Raw genomic sequence first — 19,034 nt, 5'->3', positions numbered from 1 at the left:
GACCGAATGGCTCAGCAGCAGTTCTGCAGAAAAGAACCTAGGGGTTACAGTGGACGAGAAGCTGGATATGAGTCAACAGTGTGCCCTTGTTGCCAAGAAGGCCAATGGCATTTTGGGATGTATAAGTAGGGGCATTGCCAGCAGATCGAGGGACATGATTGTTCCCCTCTATTTGACATTGGTGAGGCCTCATCTGGAGTACTGTGTCCAGTTTTGGGCCCCACACTACAAGAAGGATGTGGAAAAACTGGAAAACGTCCAGCGGAGGGCAACAAAAATGATTAGGGGACTGGAACACATGACTTATGAGGAGAGGCTGAGGGAACTGGGATTGTTTAGTCTGCAGAAGAGAAGAATGAGGGCGGATTTGATAGCTGCTTTCAGCTACCTGAAAGGGGGTTCCAAAGAGGATGGATCTAGACTGTTCTCAGTGGTGGCAGATGACAGAACAAGGAGTAATGGTCTCAAGTTGTAGTGGGGGAGGTTTAGGTTGGATATTAGGGAAAAAAAATTTCACTAGGAGGGTGTTGAAGCACTGGAATGTGTTACCTAGGGTGGTGGTAGAATCTCCTTCCTTTGAAGTTTTTAAGGTCAGGCTTGACAAAGCCCTGGCTGGGATGATTTAGTTGGGGATTGGACCAGCTTTGAGCAGGGGGTTGGACTAGATGACCTCCTGAGGTCCCTTCCAACCCTCATATTCTATGATTTATTTGACTGCATTAAACAGGAATCAGTGTGGCTGACTTGAGCATTAGAGAATTGAAGTGTCTGTTTATGATTAGTAAATGGTCTGAGTTGTGTGGGTGGGTGGATGGATGGATGGATAGATAGAGAAAATGAAAGTAATAAAGAAATACTAATTTATTCGTAAAAGATGATACCCTTCTCCTTTCTTTTCCTTAGAATTTCACCAGGCAAGACATTGACAGTGGTGTTGACAATAAATCTCTGTCTGCAGTATTAGACAATTTGGCAAAATGCAGCTACTATACGGTGTGGTTAACTGCAGACACTGCCTTTGGAAATGGAAACAAGACCAGTGAGATAATGCACGTGTATACAGATCAAGATAGTATGTAAACATCTCTATTTTAAATTTTCAAATGTACGTCCAAGCTTTTCATTATGAAATAGTTCTAGAACTTTTAAATATTATTGCATTCTTTGGGATGAAAAGGTTAAAAAGAAGTACTACAGTGAATGCCATTTTAAAAAACTGTTTACCATACTGTAGCATTTACCTTTGCACGGGTTTGATGGTATTCTCTATGCCTAGAATGGGGATAGATCATTCTCATGAACCTTAGCGTTAGTATCTGAAGGAAACCTCTTTGTGTCAACAGATTGAGCAGACTCCTAACTCCACGTTCCATTTTGAACCTGTCTCCATTATTTTCTCCACCTTAACTATCAGGATAACCATTCTCAATACAAAACCTTACAGTTTAGCCTCTCTTTGGCCCATCTAGTTTTCATGGCAGTTTGAGAGTAAGCTTAATTATCAAGCAACTAATCTTTAACCCTTCCTAAAGGACATTTTGATCTGCTGAATCTCTTCTTTTTGTAGTGTAGCATCAAAAGCAGTTTTTCTTCTCTGGGCACAAAGACTGAGAAAATCTATCACAAAGATTTTCTCACCTTAATAATTAACATTAACTACAAATTATGTATATATACATTCAAGATGCTTTGTTTTTTATATCAAAACATAGATGATCAAAGAAATGATTGTTTTATTTGTAGTCACGAAAATAATGTAATAAAATATTGAATACATAATGTTAGGGATTAAGTTGATCCAATAGCAACACTTTGTTTATTTTTGTTATTTATATCAAACTAACATATCTTTATTTTTTGCTTATTAATCCCTAGTTCCAGATGGCCCTGTTGAAAGTTTGACATATCAAAATGTTTCTTCAACTGCTATAAATGTAAGCTGGCTTCCACCATCCCAGCCAAATGGTATAGTCTTCTTCCTTGTTTCACTAAATTTATGGGATACACAAACAGACAGTGAGCTATTGTCTCTCATTACTTACAATACAAGTGTGCTTTTGGATAAGCTGGAGAAGTACACAGATTATATTCTGAAAATCATTCCAGCAACAGCAAAGGGATCTTCTAAAATGCACACTGTGAAACTGCACATCAAAACTGAAGAAGATGGTAGGTTGAGGATTTTTTTTATTGCCAAAAAATTTATTAAAAGCAAATAGCCTTCTAAAAATGCTTGATCATTAGATTGTTTTCTTATGAAATAATGTTACTGATCTACTTGTTAACTTTTTTGTTTGTCAAATTAACTAATAAAGCAACCCACAATAACTGTTGTCATGCAGATTTATTGTAGTGCTTCATTGAGACCATGAAGTAGAAGTTAGCATTGATAAGAGAACAAAGTTAATTGATATTTAAAGATATTTTCCACCATAAATCACCTTTTTGTGGGATAACTTAGGTTTTTTGGATTGTATGTTTTTTTTCTGTTTGTTTTCTCATTTCTTGTTATAGTCCCTGAATCTTCACCTGTAATCAGAACGTATAAGAATCTTTCATCTACCTCAGTTATGTTGTCCTGGGATCCTCCTCGCCAACCAAATGGTATCATAATAAGTTATGATTTAAAGTTATATGGACCAGAAAGGAATGATTCTTGGTCTACCTCCAATAATTCTATCATTCTAGAAGATCTTTTACCATTTACACTGTATAGTATTTTTGCTGCTGCAAGAACTATCAGAGGACTTGGTCCATATGCTACCTTTAACTTTTACACAGATGAGTCAGGTGAGTGATAAATAAAATCATATGATGCTCTTTGGAAATAAATTATGAAATAGAGGATCCCAGAGCTGGTGCAAAGATGTAGGGCTTCCATGTGGCTGATCCTATCTTGGTGGATCCCCTAAAATCTTTGGGGCATGGGGCCAGACACACCACTGCTTCTGTAGAAGGCAGGGAGACAAACCTGCAACATCTGGGGGACAAGTTTAGAGTGAATGCTGAGATTTCGTCCTTCGTCCACACTCTGCCTGTAGGTTTTACTTTAGGGGAGGACACACTCTGACCGAAGACTATTTAACTCTCACTACCATGGGCCTATATTAGTTTATTTCTCAAATTACACAAGAAAATAAATTTGAGGTGCCCAAGAATGGTGGCATTCAATGGCTCATAGGAGCCCCTTTTAAAAATTCTGCGACCAAATTGAAAGGAAGCGGGTGAGATTTCCCTGCCTTTGGCAGAGTTCACCCATTATAGTGCTAAATTATCTTTGCTAGAGATTAGTTTTAGCCTTGGGCTCATAAGAATACCTGATGATCAATTTCTTTTTGCCTTTGGAATGCATCATAATTTGCCAAGTGTCAATTATTTTTGGGGAAAAACAACCAACGACCCCCACCTCCACCCCACCCGGAAAATATTCCTTAAAAATACTTACAGACCCTTACAGGGTTTTTTTCACTCCTTGCTCTATTTCAGATTACATTGCACACTGCCATCCCACTCGCAATATATATATAATGCACAAAGTAGAGAGGGGAAATATGTGTATATATATTAGAAAGCTCTAATCTTCATTCTAGTAATCTTAGATGCTACTAGTAACAATAGTAGGTACTACATTTTAGGATACAGGTATGATACTTTGGTTGTGTACCTTTCAAACTAGACTGATTGAAGTGCTAGATAAGACTATAGTAAATAGTCTAGTGGCCCTTTGGGATGGAGTATGTGATCTAATGAGTCTTTTTCATACTCTCTAGAGCACTGGAGCAAATTGCCTAGGGAGGTTGTGGAATCTCCGTCATTGGAGGTTTTTAAGAACAGGTTAGACAAACACTTGATCTAGTTATACTTAGTCTGCCTCAGTGTAGGGGACTGGACTAGATGACCTATTGAGGTCCCTTCCAGTCCTATATTTCTATGATTCTATAAGAGCATCTACTCTGTTTTTTTGCCAAACATTTTAATACTTCCTTGGTTATGAAAATATGCTTTTGTTTAAATGACAAACAACATGAATAGATTATCCCATTCCTCACCCTTACTTTCTCCAACAACGTGAATCTTTGGTAAATAGAGTTTATAACAGGCAAATGGGACAAGAGTGAAGAGTTAGAATCATAGAATCATAGAATATCAGGGTTGGAAGGGACCCCAGAAGGTCATCTAGTCCAACCCCCTGCTCGAAGCAGGACCAATTCCCAGTTAAATCATCCCAGCCAGGGCTTTGTCAAGCCTGACCTTAAAAACCTCTAAGGAAGGAGATTCTACCACCTCCCTAGGTAACGCATTCCAGTGTTTCACAAACCCTCTTAGTGAAAAAGTTTTTCCTAATATCCAATCTAAACCTCCCCCACTGCAACTTGAGACCATTACTCCTCGTTCTGTCATCTGCTACCATTGAGAACAGTCTAGAGCCATCCTCTTTGGAACCCCCTTTCAGGTAGTTGAAAGCAGCTATCAAATCCGCCCTCATTCTTCTCTTCTGCAGGCTAAACGATCCCAGCTCCCTCAGCCTCTCCTCATAAGTCATGTGTTCCAGTCCCCTAATCATTTTTGTTGCCCTTCGCTGGACTGTCTCCAATTTTTCCACATCCTTCTCGTAGTGTGGGGCCCAAAACTGGACACAGTACTCCAGATGAGGCCTCACCAATTTCGAATAGAGGGGAACGATCACGTCCCTCGATCTGCTCGCTATGCCCCTACTTATACATCCCAAAATGCCATTGGCCTTCTTGGCAACAAGGGCACACTGCTGACTCATATCCAGCTTCTCGTCCACTGTCACCCCTAGGTCCTTTTCCGCAGAACTGCTGCCTAGCCATTCGGTCCCTAGTCTGTAGCTGTGCATTGGGTTCTTCCGTCCTAAGTGCAGGACCCTGCACTTATCCTTATTGAACCTCATCAGATTCCTTTTGGCCCAATCTTCCAATTTGTCTAGGTCCTTCTGTATCCTATCCCTCCCCTCCAGCGTATCTACCACTCCTCCCAGTTTAGTATCATCCACAAATTTGCTGAGAGTGCAATCCACACCATCCTCCAGATCATTTATGAAGATATTGAACAAAACCGGCCCCAGGACCGACCCTTGGGGCACTCCACTTGATACCGGCTGCCAACTAGACATGGAGCCATTGATCACTACCCGTTGAGCCCGACAATCTAGCCAGCTTTCTACCCACCTTATAGTGCATTCATCCAGCCCATACTTCCTTAACTTGCTGACAAGAATACTATGGGAGACCGTGTCAAAAGCTTTGCTAAAGTCAAGAAACAATACATCCACTGCTTTCCCTTCATCCACAGAACCAGTAATCTCATCATAAAAGGCGATTAAATTAGTCAGGCATGACCTTCCCTTGGTGAATCCATGCTGGCTCTTCCTGATCACTTTCCTCTCATGCAAGTGCTTCAGGATTGATTCTTTGAGGACCTGCTCCATGATTTTTCCAGGGACTGAGGTGAGGCTGACTGGCCTGTAGTTCCCAGGATCCTCCTTCTTCCCTTTTTTAAAGATTGGCACTACATTAGCCTTTTTCCAGTCATCCGGGACTTCCCCGGTTCGCCACGAGTTTTCAAAGATAATGGCCAATGGCTCTGCAATCAGTTGTTGGGAGCTCTTTGTTAAAAGTATAACAGTACAATATTGGTTCGGTTAAGCTCAGACATGATCTTTTTCTCCTACAAAGTATTCATATTTGCCTAAAATTAACATTGTAAATTTGAACTAACGAGCATTTTCTCCCACAGTGCCATTAGCACCTCCTCAGGATTTGGCTATTTTCAACTATACTGCCTACTCTGTGTGGCTAAAATGGAGGCCAAGTCCCCAGCCAAATGGTGCTATTAAGAGCTATAGTTTTAAGATTCATGAAAACAAGAGTCAAACCATATTTTATCAGGTATGTTTATAATATTTAGTAGTGTTTTAAGTATCTGAAAAAATACATTTGATTTTTCTGGCTATCTGACTCATGTCGCAGAACCAAAATATGTAAGGCATTTTATATGCCTAGGTATGTCCTGCATTAATCAAAACTGTAGGAACTCATAACTTAGAGGAAGTGATTTTCTTTTCCCCCCTAATGTTCCTTCTTAAAAGACACTGATAAAAGATGTTATGGAAATGCATGTATATTGTGGGCTAAATCATATCCCTTAAGACACAGTCCACAGTGAGGGATTGTGTGGAGCTTCACACTCCTCCTCCCTCAGCTATATAATGTCTGTTGTGGGGGAAATGCACCTGTTATTTCTTTTTAGTGCACTAATCAGTTCCAACCAGGGATCTAGGCGCCTTTGTTCTATACCCTGCACATATGTGTAATTGAAAAGACAGTTCCTGCCCCAAGGCGTTTACAGTCTGCTATTATAACACATGAAGGAGTTCCCAGGATCCTGCAGGGTTGCGGGGGACATCATGTGGTCCTGATAGAATAGGGACAGAGCAGTTTCCACGTCTGTGCACAGGGAATTCAGTTTTGCTTACCATTATGCAGGACAAGTGAAAGCTCCTCCATTGCACATCCTGAGGACAGGCCATACGGAATCCGACAGTAGGCAGACTCTGCATGACAGTAGACAGAGTTAAATGTGATAGAGACCAACAGTGGCACTCTGCTGAGATGTGTGTACCACACACGAAGCTTCTTTCACGTTGTCACAAGAAGAGTAGTGTATGCAAGAGAGCAGACTGTGCGGAGTGCAGCAGTGGGACAGGCAGACCAGTTCATGCAGAGGGAGATGGCAGCATGTAGTGGGTTAGCGGTGGTTCCTCCCCCTCTGGGTCAGTGGGGTCCGCCTCACTACGTCGCTGGGAGTCACCCACAATTAGGGAATTAGCAACAGCCAGGCTGTGGCCGACTGTACTGGCAGAGCGGTAGTCAGTTAGGGTCTCTACCCTGCAATCAGGGCCAAGGAGCAAACAGTTATGGGTCCGCAGTTGGGGTGGGTGTAGTCAGGAGTCTATGGCTTGGGTCTGTATTCAGGGCCGAGCAGCAAGAGGGTCAGACATCTTAGCTCTGGCAGATGGCCGACGAACACAGGCTCCTTGGCCTAAAGAGGAGGGACTGCTACCCCAGGGGTGAGGTGGCAAGGGTAGGGGGATGCAGCCCCATCCAGGCCCACCCGACTCCACTGCGTCCCAGCCCAGGGCCCTAACAGGGGCAGAGTGGTCTGCCACTGGATCAGTGGTGAATCCAGCCACAACACGCTGACAGCAACGCAGCCAGATTAAGTCGACTGCCCCAGGGCCACTTCCTCCCCTCATCTCAGGGTGTACCTGGATCCACTGAGGGTCCTTTCGCATGTCTGGATAGAAGACCCATGGTAGTCCCAGTACCTCCTCCATGGCTTGGTCAGTGGGTGGCTCCAGCAGCTCTGGACAGTCCTTTGTGCCACAGGGGTCTGCTGCAGCCTCGCAGCTCAGGAGCAGGTAAAAGGCATCTGGCTCCTTCGGTGGCTGCAGCCCAGCTGAGCACCAGGACCTGCTCTTTATACTTCCTGTTCCTCCCTCTGATTTCTGGTAGGAGGGGCAAGCACAGCCTGGCTCCGCCCACCAGGGTTCACAGCTTGGTCCCTCCCGCCCTCTGGCTCAGTGGGAGGCCACTGTGCCTCACTACACAGCTAAGTTGTATAATTAAACATTATTTTGAAAAATTTACCTTTGTTTTCACAGTAGAACTGAACAGCTCTCCCAACTGCTTTTACAGTCCCATGAAGAGATGGCTGTGAGTGCTGCAGGAACAGCTGTTACCAGGGATAACCTGTACTCTTGCATCGCTGCATGTTTCTATGTCACCCAAAATAGTTTCTTGTCTCAGGTAGGGGAGAAGAATTCACCCCTATCTTTTTCTCTCCAATTGCTGGACAAGGGCTGGAGGGACAGGAGGGGCATCATGCCATAAACAAGCAAAGATGAAAAAGTTAGCCAAAGTGACACTTCAAGCTGGCACCAACCTATTATATGGAAATCCTTCCCTTCAGCAGAATCTATATCTGAAGAGGTGCTATCAGCGATGGAGGTAGTGCAGATGGAGAGGAGGGTGTTTGTTTGTGGCAGCAGCTATACAGGCTGGCACAGGATGCATATGTGGAGTTAGGCTGCTGGTGTGGTACTACTGTAATTATAATCACTTCCGTTGACAAACTTTCTTCACAAGCCACGGTGAGGGAGAAAGAGTGGAAAGGAAGGGAATGGGAAAGCAGTGTTTTCAATCAATCAAATAATACGAGCTTTATGGTTTGGCTCACTCACTAACATGAATAGGAACTAAAGCCTCAAAAACAAGAAGAGGGGCAAATAAATGTGATTTCTTGTTGTTGTTTGCTATATTTCTATAGAAGCTCTCCATTGTGTCTTTCTCGTTTTTTTTGTTCTGATATTTTGTCATGTTATTTCTGGTGAGTGGGCGGGGGGTGGGTAGGGAGAGAAGGAATCTTGAGAGAGATACCCTGTTCGTACAGAAAAAAATCTGGCTTGTGCACATCTGAAGTAGCACGATAAAGGATTTGACCCTGCTTCCCCTTAGGTGAGACCTTGGACTATTTTGTGTGACATGGAGACTTGAAGGATGCAAGAGACAAGACTGCAGTACCAAACCTCCATTAATGTCAGTGTGGGGAGGATGAGACCCGGTGTGTTCAAATATGTGGATTTTGTGCTAACAATTGTTTTCTTCTTCTAAGAATGTTTCAGGTTCACGCAGTGATGCAAACCTTTTTGGATTAGAGCCATTCAGCACCTATTTTATCAGTGTCTGTGCTTTTACAAGAGTTGGAAATGGCAATCAGTTCAGTAACATTGTCCAATTCACAACAAAAGAATCAGGTTAGAAATAGTTTTGTTTTTTTAATGAACTGCAGCATTGTCTATGCAGATTTCCTTTTATACCTAAACAGCATTCTTCCTTTGCTCTCCAAATGTAATGGAACTCAAAATTATATCATTGTCACAACATGCACTCACATTCCTATTGTACATGATAGGTGAGGTCGTTACTTTTCAAGTAAGATGTTGGAGGTCTGGAATTAGAAATATCCTTGGCTGAAAGGATAGGCATATATGGCTCCTATAAATCTTTCTGTAGCACACAGATAATAGGAGGAAAATTAGATAAATATCAAACTTTGGAGACTAAGGTTATATTTTAGATCACTGTGAAAGCAGCTAAGTTACAGTAATATCACAGGTTTCAGAGTAGCAGCTGTGTTAGTCTGTGTTCGCAAAAAGAAAAGGAATACTTGTGGCAGCTGGACAAAGAGATAGTTATACACACCAGATGTGTTGACTAAAAGATCTTTAGGTCATGGCTGAAGTTAATTTAAATAAGGTATTTTCCCCAAGTACTCCTTTTCTTTTTACACATTCTGCCACCTAGTGGCTGAACCATATAATACAGTTTAGCCTTCCCTTAGATCAGTGGTGGGCAACCTGCGGCCCATGGGCCACATGCGGCCCATCAGGGTAATAAGATTGCAGGCCGTGAGACATTTTGTTGATGTTGACCGTCCACAGGCAGCCCTCCCCCCGCACAGCTCCCAGTGGCCGTGGTTTGCCTTTCCTGGCCAATGGGAAATGCAGAAAGTGGCAGGCTGCAGGGACGTGCTGGCCGCTGCTTCCCGCAGCTCCCATTGGCCAGGAACAGAGAACCGCGGCCACTGGGAACTGCGGGGGGCCGTGACTGTAGACAGTCAACATCAGCAAAATGTCTTTTACCCTGATGGGCTGCAGGTTGCCGACCCCTGCCTTAGATCACCCCCTTTAAGTTCTACATTCCTACTATTTACAATATTTACACTATCATGCTATCTTTGAATTTCAGTATGTATCAATCTGATAAATGTCTCTGGTTTTCTGATTACATGACCTGAATGCATAGCAGCTTGGTCATCTGACTGTCCATGATTGGCTGTGGTCATTGGAATCCTTGAGACATCTTGTTCTGCAATGGCCATCTATAGAGTTTGCTCTGCTGATTGTTTTTTCTGAGGAGTAAACTGTAGATGACGACAGTTTCTATTGAACTGTCCGCTGTCACTCTCGATCACATATGATCTGGGCACTGAATTCTTTTTCTTTATGATAGCTGGAGTTGTCCATACTTTTTCTCCGTCCAGTTGGACATGAACATGGTCACCAGATTCTAGACCTGGCAGTTTTCTACCTGAGAAATGTCTGTTATAAAAGTGTTCATAAGCTCTTTTCTCCTTTTTATCTGATTTGGCTACTCTCTTCATGTCTGATCACTTTGGAAATAGGTTCTTTTCCAGAGTTGGAACAGGAGTTCTGAGTTGCCTTCCCATCAGGAGCTCTGCTAGACTATATCGGTAGCCGCTATCGGTGTTGATCCATAACTCAGATCTTCCTGCTGTAGGAAGAGCAAGGAATGGATCTTCCTGCTGTAGGATTTTCTTGGCTCTCTCAGCTTCTCCATTTGCTTGTGAGTAATGTGGGCTGCTAGAAATATGATCAAAATTGTATTTCAGTTGGAATGACTTAAATTCTGCTGCAGTGAATTGTGGTCCATTGTCTGTCACTAGTTGTTCTGGAATACTGAAGTGAGTAAAAAGTACACTTCAGTTTCTTGATAACACTGCAACATGGTATGTCTTTCAAGTACATTATTTCTGTATACCTGGAAAAGGAGTCCACGATGACGGGATAATGGTGTCCTCTGAATTCACATTTTCAGCTAGTCTCTTCCAAGATCTGTCTGGTAGAGGTGGTGTTATTAAAGGTTGTCATAAATATAAAGGGAAGGGTAAAAACCTTTAAATCCCTCCTGGCCAGAGGAAAACCCTTTCACCTGTAAAGGGTTAAGAAGCTAAGATAACCTCGCTGGCACTTGACCGAAATGACCAATGAGGAGACAAGATACTTTCAAAGCTGGGGGGGCGGGGGGACAAAGGGTTCTCTCTGTCTGTGTGTTGCTTTTGCTGGGACCAGAGCAGGAATGCAGGTCAGAACTCCTGTAAAGAGTTAATAAGCAATCTAGTTAGAGATGCGTTAGATTCTGTTTTGTTTAAATGGCTGATAAAATAAGTTGTGCTGAATGGAATGTATATTCCTGTTTTTGTGTCTTTTTGTAACTTAAGGTTTTGCCTAGAGGGATTCTCTATGTTTTGAATCTGATTACCCTGTAAGGTATTTACCATCCTGATTGTACAGAGGTGATTCTTTTACTTTTTCTTCAATTAAAGTTCTTCTTTTAAGAACCTGATTGCTTTTTCCTTGTTATTAAGATCCAGGGATTTGGGTCTGTGTTCACCTATGCAAATTGGTGAGGATTTTTATCATGCCTTCTCCTGGAAAGGGGGTGTAGGGCTTGGGGGGATTTTGGGGAGAAGGACGTTTCCAAGTGGGCTCTTTCCCTGTTATATTTGTTAGACGCTTGGTGGTGGCAGCAATAAGGTCCAGGGACAAAAGGTAAAATAGTTTGTACCTTGGGGAACTTTTAACCTAAGCTGGTAAAAATAAGCTTAGGGGTTTTTTCATGCAGGTCCCCACATCTGTACCCTAGAATTCAGAGTGAGGAAGGAACCTTGACATGGTGGCAGAGCGGTGGGATTAACTTGAAATCATTTTGAGAGTTTTTGAACCAGAAGCACAGATTTTAAAAGGAAATATTTTTTCCCTTTGGGCTGCTGGAAAGCGGGTTTTAAGCTGAAAGCAGTTAGAGTTTTGTTTTTTTTTTTGTTTCTGCTTGGGGGCCAGAGCAGAGACAAAAGGGAATTGTCTTTTGTGAGCTGGAGTTTTCTCTACCTAAAGGCAGGGTAGTTAACCTCCTGCAGGGAAATTCACAAGTCTTCACAGACCTGAAGAGGTGGGTTGTTTTTTTTAGCTAAGAGCAACTAAAAGCTTTTTCTGTCTATTTGCGTGGAGACACAGGTGTTAGGTTTATTTTAAAGGAATTTTCTGTAGGCTGACAATCCCTATCGGAGAACACAGGTATCCGGTTAGAGCACAACCGTTTTTTTTCTTTCTTTTTTTTTTTTGACAAGCCAAGTTTTTTGTTTGTTTTTTATTTCTAACTCTCGGGTGTAAAGTTAGTTAAAAACAGAGAGGCAAACATGACCGAGCCCAAGGCAGAAACAGCCAAAGAAGCTGCCCACAGGAGAGCTATGGAGGCAAAGGAAAAAGAATGGAAGCATGCTCAGGAGGAAAGGGAGGCTGACCACAGGAGAGCTGTGGAGGCAAGGGAAAAAGAAATGGAGGAAAAGGAAAAACAGAGGAAGCATGCTGAGGCGGAGAAGGAAAAAGAGAGGAAGCATGCACTGGAGGTGGAGAAGGCAAAGTCCTGAGCGGAATCTATTGGATAACCTTAACCATCCTTCCCCAACAATCCACAAATGGGAGTGACTGTGTCCACAGTATGATGAATCCAGTGATATTGCTGAATATTTTCTCACCTTTGAGAGACTGTGCACTCTCCAGAAAATTCCTGAAGCTCACAAGATGACCACATTGGTCGCAAAATTTGCTGGAAGAGCTCTGTACATATTCAATAAGATGCCTATTGATGAGGCTTCTGACTATAATAAGTTCAAGGAGTTGGTTTTAACGCAAGTTCAAATTACATCTGAAACATCCAGGGTAAAATTTTGAACCCTTAAGAGAGGGCCTGGACTAAGTAATGTGGCTTATCTAAACCAGATGAAGGATCTGTTAGATAAATGGGTCCAAGGAAGGCGTGTCACTAGCTTTGACAGAATGTGTGATTTGATAGCTCAGGAGCAATTCCTGAATATGTCCAAGGAGGAAATAAAACAGTATTTATGGGATAAGGAAATGGACTCAGCAGAAAGTCTTGCTTCTTATGCTGATCAATATGAGCAGTCCCAGACTGCTGGAGAGGCGGGGCAAGCCAGAACAAAACAGGTGGAGGGAGGAGAGAGGAACAACCCTGGTCGCAGTTGGAGCAGATACCAGAAGGGACACCCTCAGACCACACCCTACTACCGGGGGCAGCCCAAGGCCCCAACTGCACACCAAGGAATACTCCAGACACCTTATCGTCCTGCCGCACCATTCTCCAGCAACCCACCTCGCCCCAGTGACCCGTCAGCTGGACGAAGTTTTAAATGTAACAAGCCAGGGCATGTAAAGGCCAACTGCCCCAAGAACCCCAACCGATTACAGTTCATTGCACCGGAATCACACCAGAGGTCCTCAGGCCCAGATACCTCCCAGATATCCTCGGAGCAGAGGGAAACTGTGAGTGTGGGTGGGAAGAAGGTCACCGCGTGGAGGGACACTGGAGCACAAGTGTCAGCTATCCATGCTTCCTTAGTGGACCATTTAATCGACCCAGAGATCCAAGTGACAATTCAACCCTTCAAGTCCAACTCTTTCAATTTGCTTACAGCCAAGTTGCCTGTCCAGTACAAGGGCTGGTCAGGAACGTGGACTTTTGCAGTCTATGATGATTATCCCATCCCCATGCTGTTGGGGGAAGACTTGGCCAGTCATGTGAAGCTAGCCAAGAGGGAGGGAATGGTTACCCGCAGCCAGGCTAAGCAAGCTGTCACGCCTAGCTCTGTTCTGGAAACTTCTACCAGGACCTGGACAGAGGTGATGGACCCAGACCCCATGCCAATGTCTGCAACAGCAGTAGTGGATCCAGTCCCAGAGACCCAGACAGAGCCAGCCCCAGAACTGGAACCAGTGGAACAACCAGCACCAGACACATTGCTAGCACTGAATCCAGTACTTGCAACCCCAACACCAGAGGGCCTCACCGAACCTGAACTGGCACCAGCCGATAACCCTACACAAGAGGCTCAGCTGGAGCTTGAACCCCAACATAGTGCACCAGCAGAGAGCGGTTCACAGTCAACGGAAACAGCCCCATCCCCTACATCGCTTCCAGAGGGACCAAGCATAGGTCCACAATCCAATGAGGAACTGATGTCTCCAGCATCAAGGGAACAGTTCCAGACTGAACAGGAAGCAGATGAAAGCCTCCAGAGAGCTTGGATGGCAGCACGGAGCAACCCATCGCCTCTCAACTCTTCTAATCGATCCAGAGAATTAAAGGTTTGTCAGTTTACAGCCCAGCAAGGAGATGATGCTGAGTGGCCTGAAGGTGTCTACTATGAAGGGAAAAGTGCTGGTGGCGTGGAAGAGGTGAACCTCTCCATGACCCTTGGGTGTATGCAGCGACAGCAGATCAAGGAGCTGTGCACTAGCTACGTGCCGACATTCTCAGCCACCCCAGGACTGACTGAACGGGCATACCATTCCATTGACACAGGTAATGCTTACCCAATTAAAGTCCAACCTTACGGGGTGTCTCCTCAAGCTAAAACTGCTATAGAACGGGAGATCCAGGATATGCTACAGATGGGTGTAATCCGCCCCTCTGGCAGTGCATGGGCATCTCCAGTGGTTCTAGTTCCCAAACCAGATGGGGAGATACGTTTTTGTGTGGACTACCGTAAGCTAAATGCTGTAACTCGCCCAGACAACTATCCAATGCCATGCACAGATGAACTATTAGAGAAACTGGGACGGCCCAGTTCATCTCTACATTGGACTTAACCAAGGGGTACTGGCAGGTACCGCGAGATGAATCCGCCAAGGAAAGGTCAGCCTTCTTCACACATGTCGGGCTGTATGAATTTAATGTACTCCCTTTCGGGCTGCGGAATGCACCCACCACCTTCCAAAGACTTGTAGATGGTCTCCTAGTGGGTTTAGGAGAATATGCACTCGCCTACCTTGACAATGTGGCCATATTTTCGGATTCCTGGGCAGAACACCTGGAACATCTACAAAAAGTCTTCGAGCACATAAGGGAGGCAGGACTAACTGTTAAGGCTAAGAAGTGTCAAATAGGCCTAAACAGAGTAACTTACCTTGGACACCAGGTGAGTCAAGGAACTATCAACCCTCTACAGGCCAAAGTGGATGCTATCCAAAAGTGACCTGTCCCAAAGTCAAAGAAACAGGTCCAATCCTTCTTAGGCTTGGCCAGATATTACAGGTGATTTGTACCGCAATACAGCCAAATCGTCGCCCCACTGACAGACCTAACCAAAAAGAAACAGCCAAATGCCGTTCAGTGGACCGAAGAGTGTCAGAAGGCCTTTAACCAGCTTAAAGCGACATTCATGTCTGACCCTGTGCTAAGGGCCCCAGACTTTGCCAAACCGTTCCTAGTAACCACAGATGCGTCCGAGCGTGGTGTGGGAGCAGTTTTAATGCAGGAAGGACCGGATCAAGAATTCCACCCTGTAGTGTTTCTCTGCAAGAAGCTGTCTGAGAGGGAAAGCAACTGGTCAGACAGTGAAAAAGAATGTTACACCATTGTCTACGCTCTGGAAAAGCTACGCCCATACATTTGGGGTCGGCGTTTCCACCTGCAAACTGACCATGCTGCGCTACAGTGGCTTCATACCGCCACGGGAAATAACAAAAAACTTATTCGGTGGAGTTTCGCTCTCCAAGATTTTGATTTCAACGTACAACACATCTCAGGAGCTTCTAACAAAGTGGCTGGTGCACTCTCCCATGAAAGTTTCTCAGAATCAACTGGCTAAATCGTCCTTGAGATGTGAAAAATATTGTTAGTCTTTATATACTTGGTAGTATATATAGAGGTGCATGTGTCTTATTAACTCTGTTTTCTCCTAGAGCTCCAGGAAGAAATCACAGCCAGCGTTTCACCCTATCTGTGATTTGGGGGGCATGTCATAAATATAAAGGGAAGGGTAAACACCTTTAAATCTCTCTTTCCCTGTTATATTTGTTAGACGCTTGGTGGTGGCAGCGATAAGGTCCAGGGACAAAAGGTAAAATAGCTTGTACCTTGGGGAACTTTTAACCTAAGCTGGTAAAAATAAGCTTAGGGTGGTTTTCATGAAGGTCCCCACATCTGTACCCTAGAGTTCAGAGTGGGGAAGGAACCTTGACAAAGGTTCTTTGTGTTGTGTTGGCCAGTTAGTTCTGCAGTGTTCACATACTGCAGATACAGTATTCTTCATGTCCTTGATGATGCCTGGCCACCACACTGACTGCTTCAGCTGTTCACAGCATTTTGTTAATCCTTGATGTCCTTTGTGGGTGAGATTTAGGATTTCGGCTCTCATTTAGTTTGGAATTATGACGCAATTGACTTTAATCATGAATGCATTTGACTCACTTAATTGTCCATGCACCACAAAGTAACCTCTTGTCACTTCCTTAGTGTCCTTTAAATACGTGAGCCAGTCACCCCAGTGTAACTTAAAACATCCTGAAGTTGCGAGTCTGTCAAAGTTGCTTTTTGTAGCTGTTGTAGTCTCTTTTTTGACACTGGTCTTTTCCACACCTTTACATCATCTTCGAACTCATGGGTAGTTGAATGCAACACTGGGCTCTATGACAGACTGTCTTTTACTAAAAGATTTTTCCCAGGCGCGTATTTAGCAAGTGGATTAAATCACATTAACCTAAGCAATAGATATTGTCCTTTCAGGGGTGCTTGATCCAAGTCTTTTCCACTGATGAGGGTTACATGCAGTTTATGGTCTGTTATCAGTATAAACAAATCCAATCCACAGAGATACCTGTAAAAGTTCTCACATGCCCATATGCTTGCCAGGCACTCCTTTTCAATCTGTGCATATCCTTTTATGCTTCTGTGAGTGAGAGAGAAAAATGCAGCTGGCTTCCACCAAATTCCATGTTGTTGAAACAATGTACTGCCTTGGGCAGCCATAGCTATTTGCATCCTCACTGACCATTGTGGATTTGTGCACATCATAGTACTTAAGAACTGGAGCTGTTGAGATAATTTCTTTCACCTTTTTATAGGCAATTTCTTGATATGGCCCCCATAGCCAAGATATGTTGGACTTCAGTTCATTCAGTGGTTTTGTCACTGTAGAAAGGATTTGTGGAATTCCAGCCAAGGTAATTTACCATCCCTAGTGTATGTCTCAGTTCTGGAACATTAGTTGGTGCATTCAATTAATCGCTTTTACTTTCTCAGGGCTAGCACTTATTCCATCTTTGTTTATTGTCTGCCCCAAGAGCTCGATTTGGGGTAGACAGAAAATGCATTTTTCCTTGTTTAGCTTCAGTTCAGACTGACTGATCAGGCTTAGGACTTCGTTGAGGGTTTTATTGTATTCTTCCATGGACGCGAAGACTACAATTCCATTTGTGTTTGCTAACAGTTCTGCCTTCTTTCTTTGGAAAATTGCAGGTGCACTGGTAATCCCCAAAGGTAATCTTTGAAAGCAAAATCTCTCAAAGGGTGTGATAAATGTTAGTTTAGCACTTTCTTTGGCTAAAGGAGTTTGTCAGAATCTGCTTGAGGCATCCAACTCAGAGAATACTGTAGCTCTTTTCACTTTGGGAGGGACATCATCCAGTGTTGAGAGAATATTTTTTTTATCTTACAACTGCTCCATTAAGTCTTTTAAGATCCACACAGATTGTATTTTTCCATTTTACTTTATAACTAGTACTATTGGGACACACATGCTGTTGGATGAGAGCTTTTCTCGATTATGCCAGTCTGCTCCCTTCTCTATAACTCAGCTTCCACTTTATGAAGTAATGGGTAGGAATCCTGTAAAATATATGTACACTATATGGTTGAGCATTGTCTCAAGGTTTTTTAATACTGCATCTCATTTCAACAGTCCAATATCACCAAATATTCCATTGAGTTCTTCCACCTCCCTCACCAGGCTCATCATGGCTGTCACGTTGTGGCTGAGAAGGCAGTTGGTCTGTGGTCCTTTGATCAAATACACTCTGAATGCAAAGATTTTGTTTTTGTAAGTTGTTTCTGTGGTGAACTGGCCCATGCAGTACAGAATACCTCTGTGGCTAGTCAGAGCTGTGTCAGGTGACTTCAGCTCTCGGAGGAGTTGAAGGTGATTATAAGTCCCTTCTGAGATGACTGTGAGGTCAGCTCCTGAGTCGCTTTTAAAGTCAATAGTCTTGCTATGAATAATCACATTCACTCTCCAGACAGGTCTGTTTCATCACAAGTGGTAGATCCCAGAAATGGCTCTTGATTCTTTGTAATATGAGTCAACTCCCTGACTGCTTTGGTGCAGCAAACAGCTGCAAAATGTCCATATTTCATGCATTTATTACACCATGTGCCTCTGGCTGGAGATGCATCATCTCTTGAGACATGACTGTTTCCACACCTTGTGTATGTAGGCTGGAATTTGTCCCTTATTACCTGGGAGTTATCTCTCCTAGCCTTAGTGATCTTATGATAATGACTTTTAGCACTCGTGCTGCCTTTTTAACATCTTCTTCTTTTTTCAAATTTGGCAAGTTGCTTTCGATTTTGGTCTCACCAGCTGAGGCTGCTTTGCTTTCTGTATAGCTGTAGCTAGAGTTAAATCTCTTTTCAGTTGTATCTGCTGTGAAAGGTTTTTGTTTGTTAACCCAATAACCAGCATGTTGCTGATATCTTCATGTTTTTCATTCCCCAAATCACAGTTTTCAGCCAATGCATGTAGAGCTCTTAAAAAGCATTTGGTATTTTCTTCTGGTTCTTGAATTCTTGAGATGAAAACATGTTCTTTCATAAAACATATTTCTCTGAGACACAAAGTATGCATCAAACATACCCTTTCATAGTCATCTTTGTGACTGTATTCAGTAACTTCAAAGGATGTAAGGATATGCTCTGCTTGCTTCACCATAGCATAAATTAAAGAAGATACCGGTATATCTCCAATTTCTTCTTGGAGTTTGTTTGCAATTTGAAATCTTGCAAAATACTGTTTCCAGTCTGTCCATTGTGAAGATTTATCAAAGCTGAAGTTCTCTGGAGCAGTGAAGAGTGGCATGTTGATGAGATCCTGCAATCTTTGTTGCTGTTCCTTCTGTCGTCAACATTTTGTTACTTCGTTCCTTTGGTATACAACTTTTGTTGCTATTTTCCTTCTCTTTCTGTTCTTAGTTTATTCCTGACCCCATGTCATGTATTTCTGTATCAATAACGGACTGGTTAGAAAGCTTGCTTATACACATCAGATGTGTTCACTATAAGATCATTTAATACTCC

The 19,034-nt window shown here is 43.3% G+C and overlaps 1 protein-coding gene across 2 annotated transcripts in view; it reads left to right on the top strand.

Annotated features, from left to right (window-relative positions):
* PTPRQ (protein tyrosine phosphatase receptor type Q) overlaps positions 1 to 19,034 on the top strand; it is a 213,245-nt gene that overhangs the window by 115,950 nt on the left and 78,261 nt on the right. For both annotated transcript variants that reach the window (XM_084616734.1, XM_084616733.1), the window contains 5 exons: positions 904 to 1,072; positions 1,876 to 2,169; positions 2,515 to 2,790; positions 5,761 to 5,912; positions 8,698 to 8,839. In XM_084616734.1, the coding sequence (XP_084472860.1) occupies positions 904 to 1,072; positions 1,876 to 2,169; positions 2,515 to 2,790; positions 5,761 to 5,912; positions 8,698 to 8,839 (1,033 nt within the window). The remainder of the gene's footprint in view (positions 1 to 903; positions 1,073 to 1,875; positions 2,170 to 2,514; positions 2,791 to 5,760; positions 5,913 to 8,697; positions 8,840 to 19,034) is intronic.

This window comes from Lepidochelys olivacea, assembly GCF_965140295.1.
Source record: "Lepidochelys olivacea isolate rLepOli2 genome assembly, chromosome: 1".
NCBI classification, from domain to species: Eukaryota; Metazoa; Chordata; order Testudines; family Cheloniidae; genus Lepidochelys; species Lepidochelys olivacea.
Note: the sequence above shows the minus strand (reverse complement) of the source record. Positions and strands in the feature narration are given on the sequence as shown.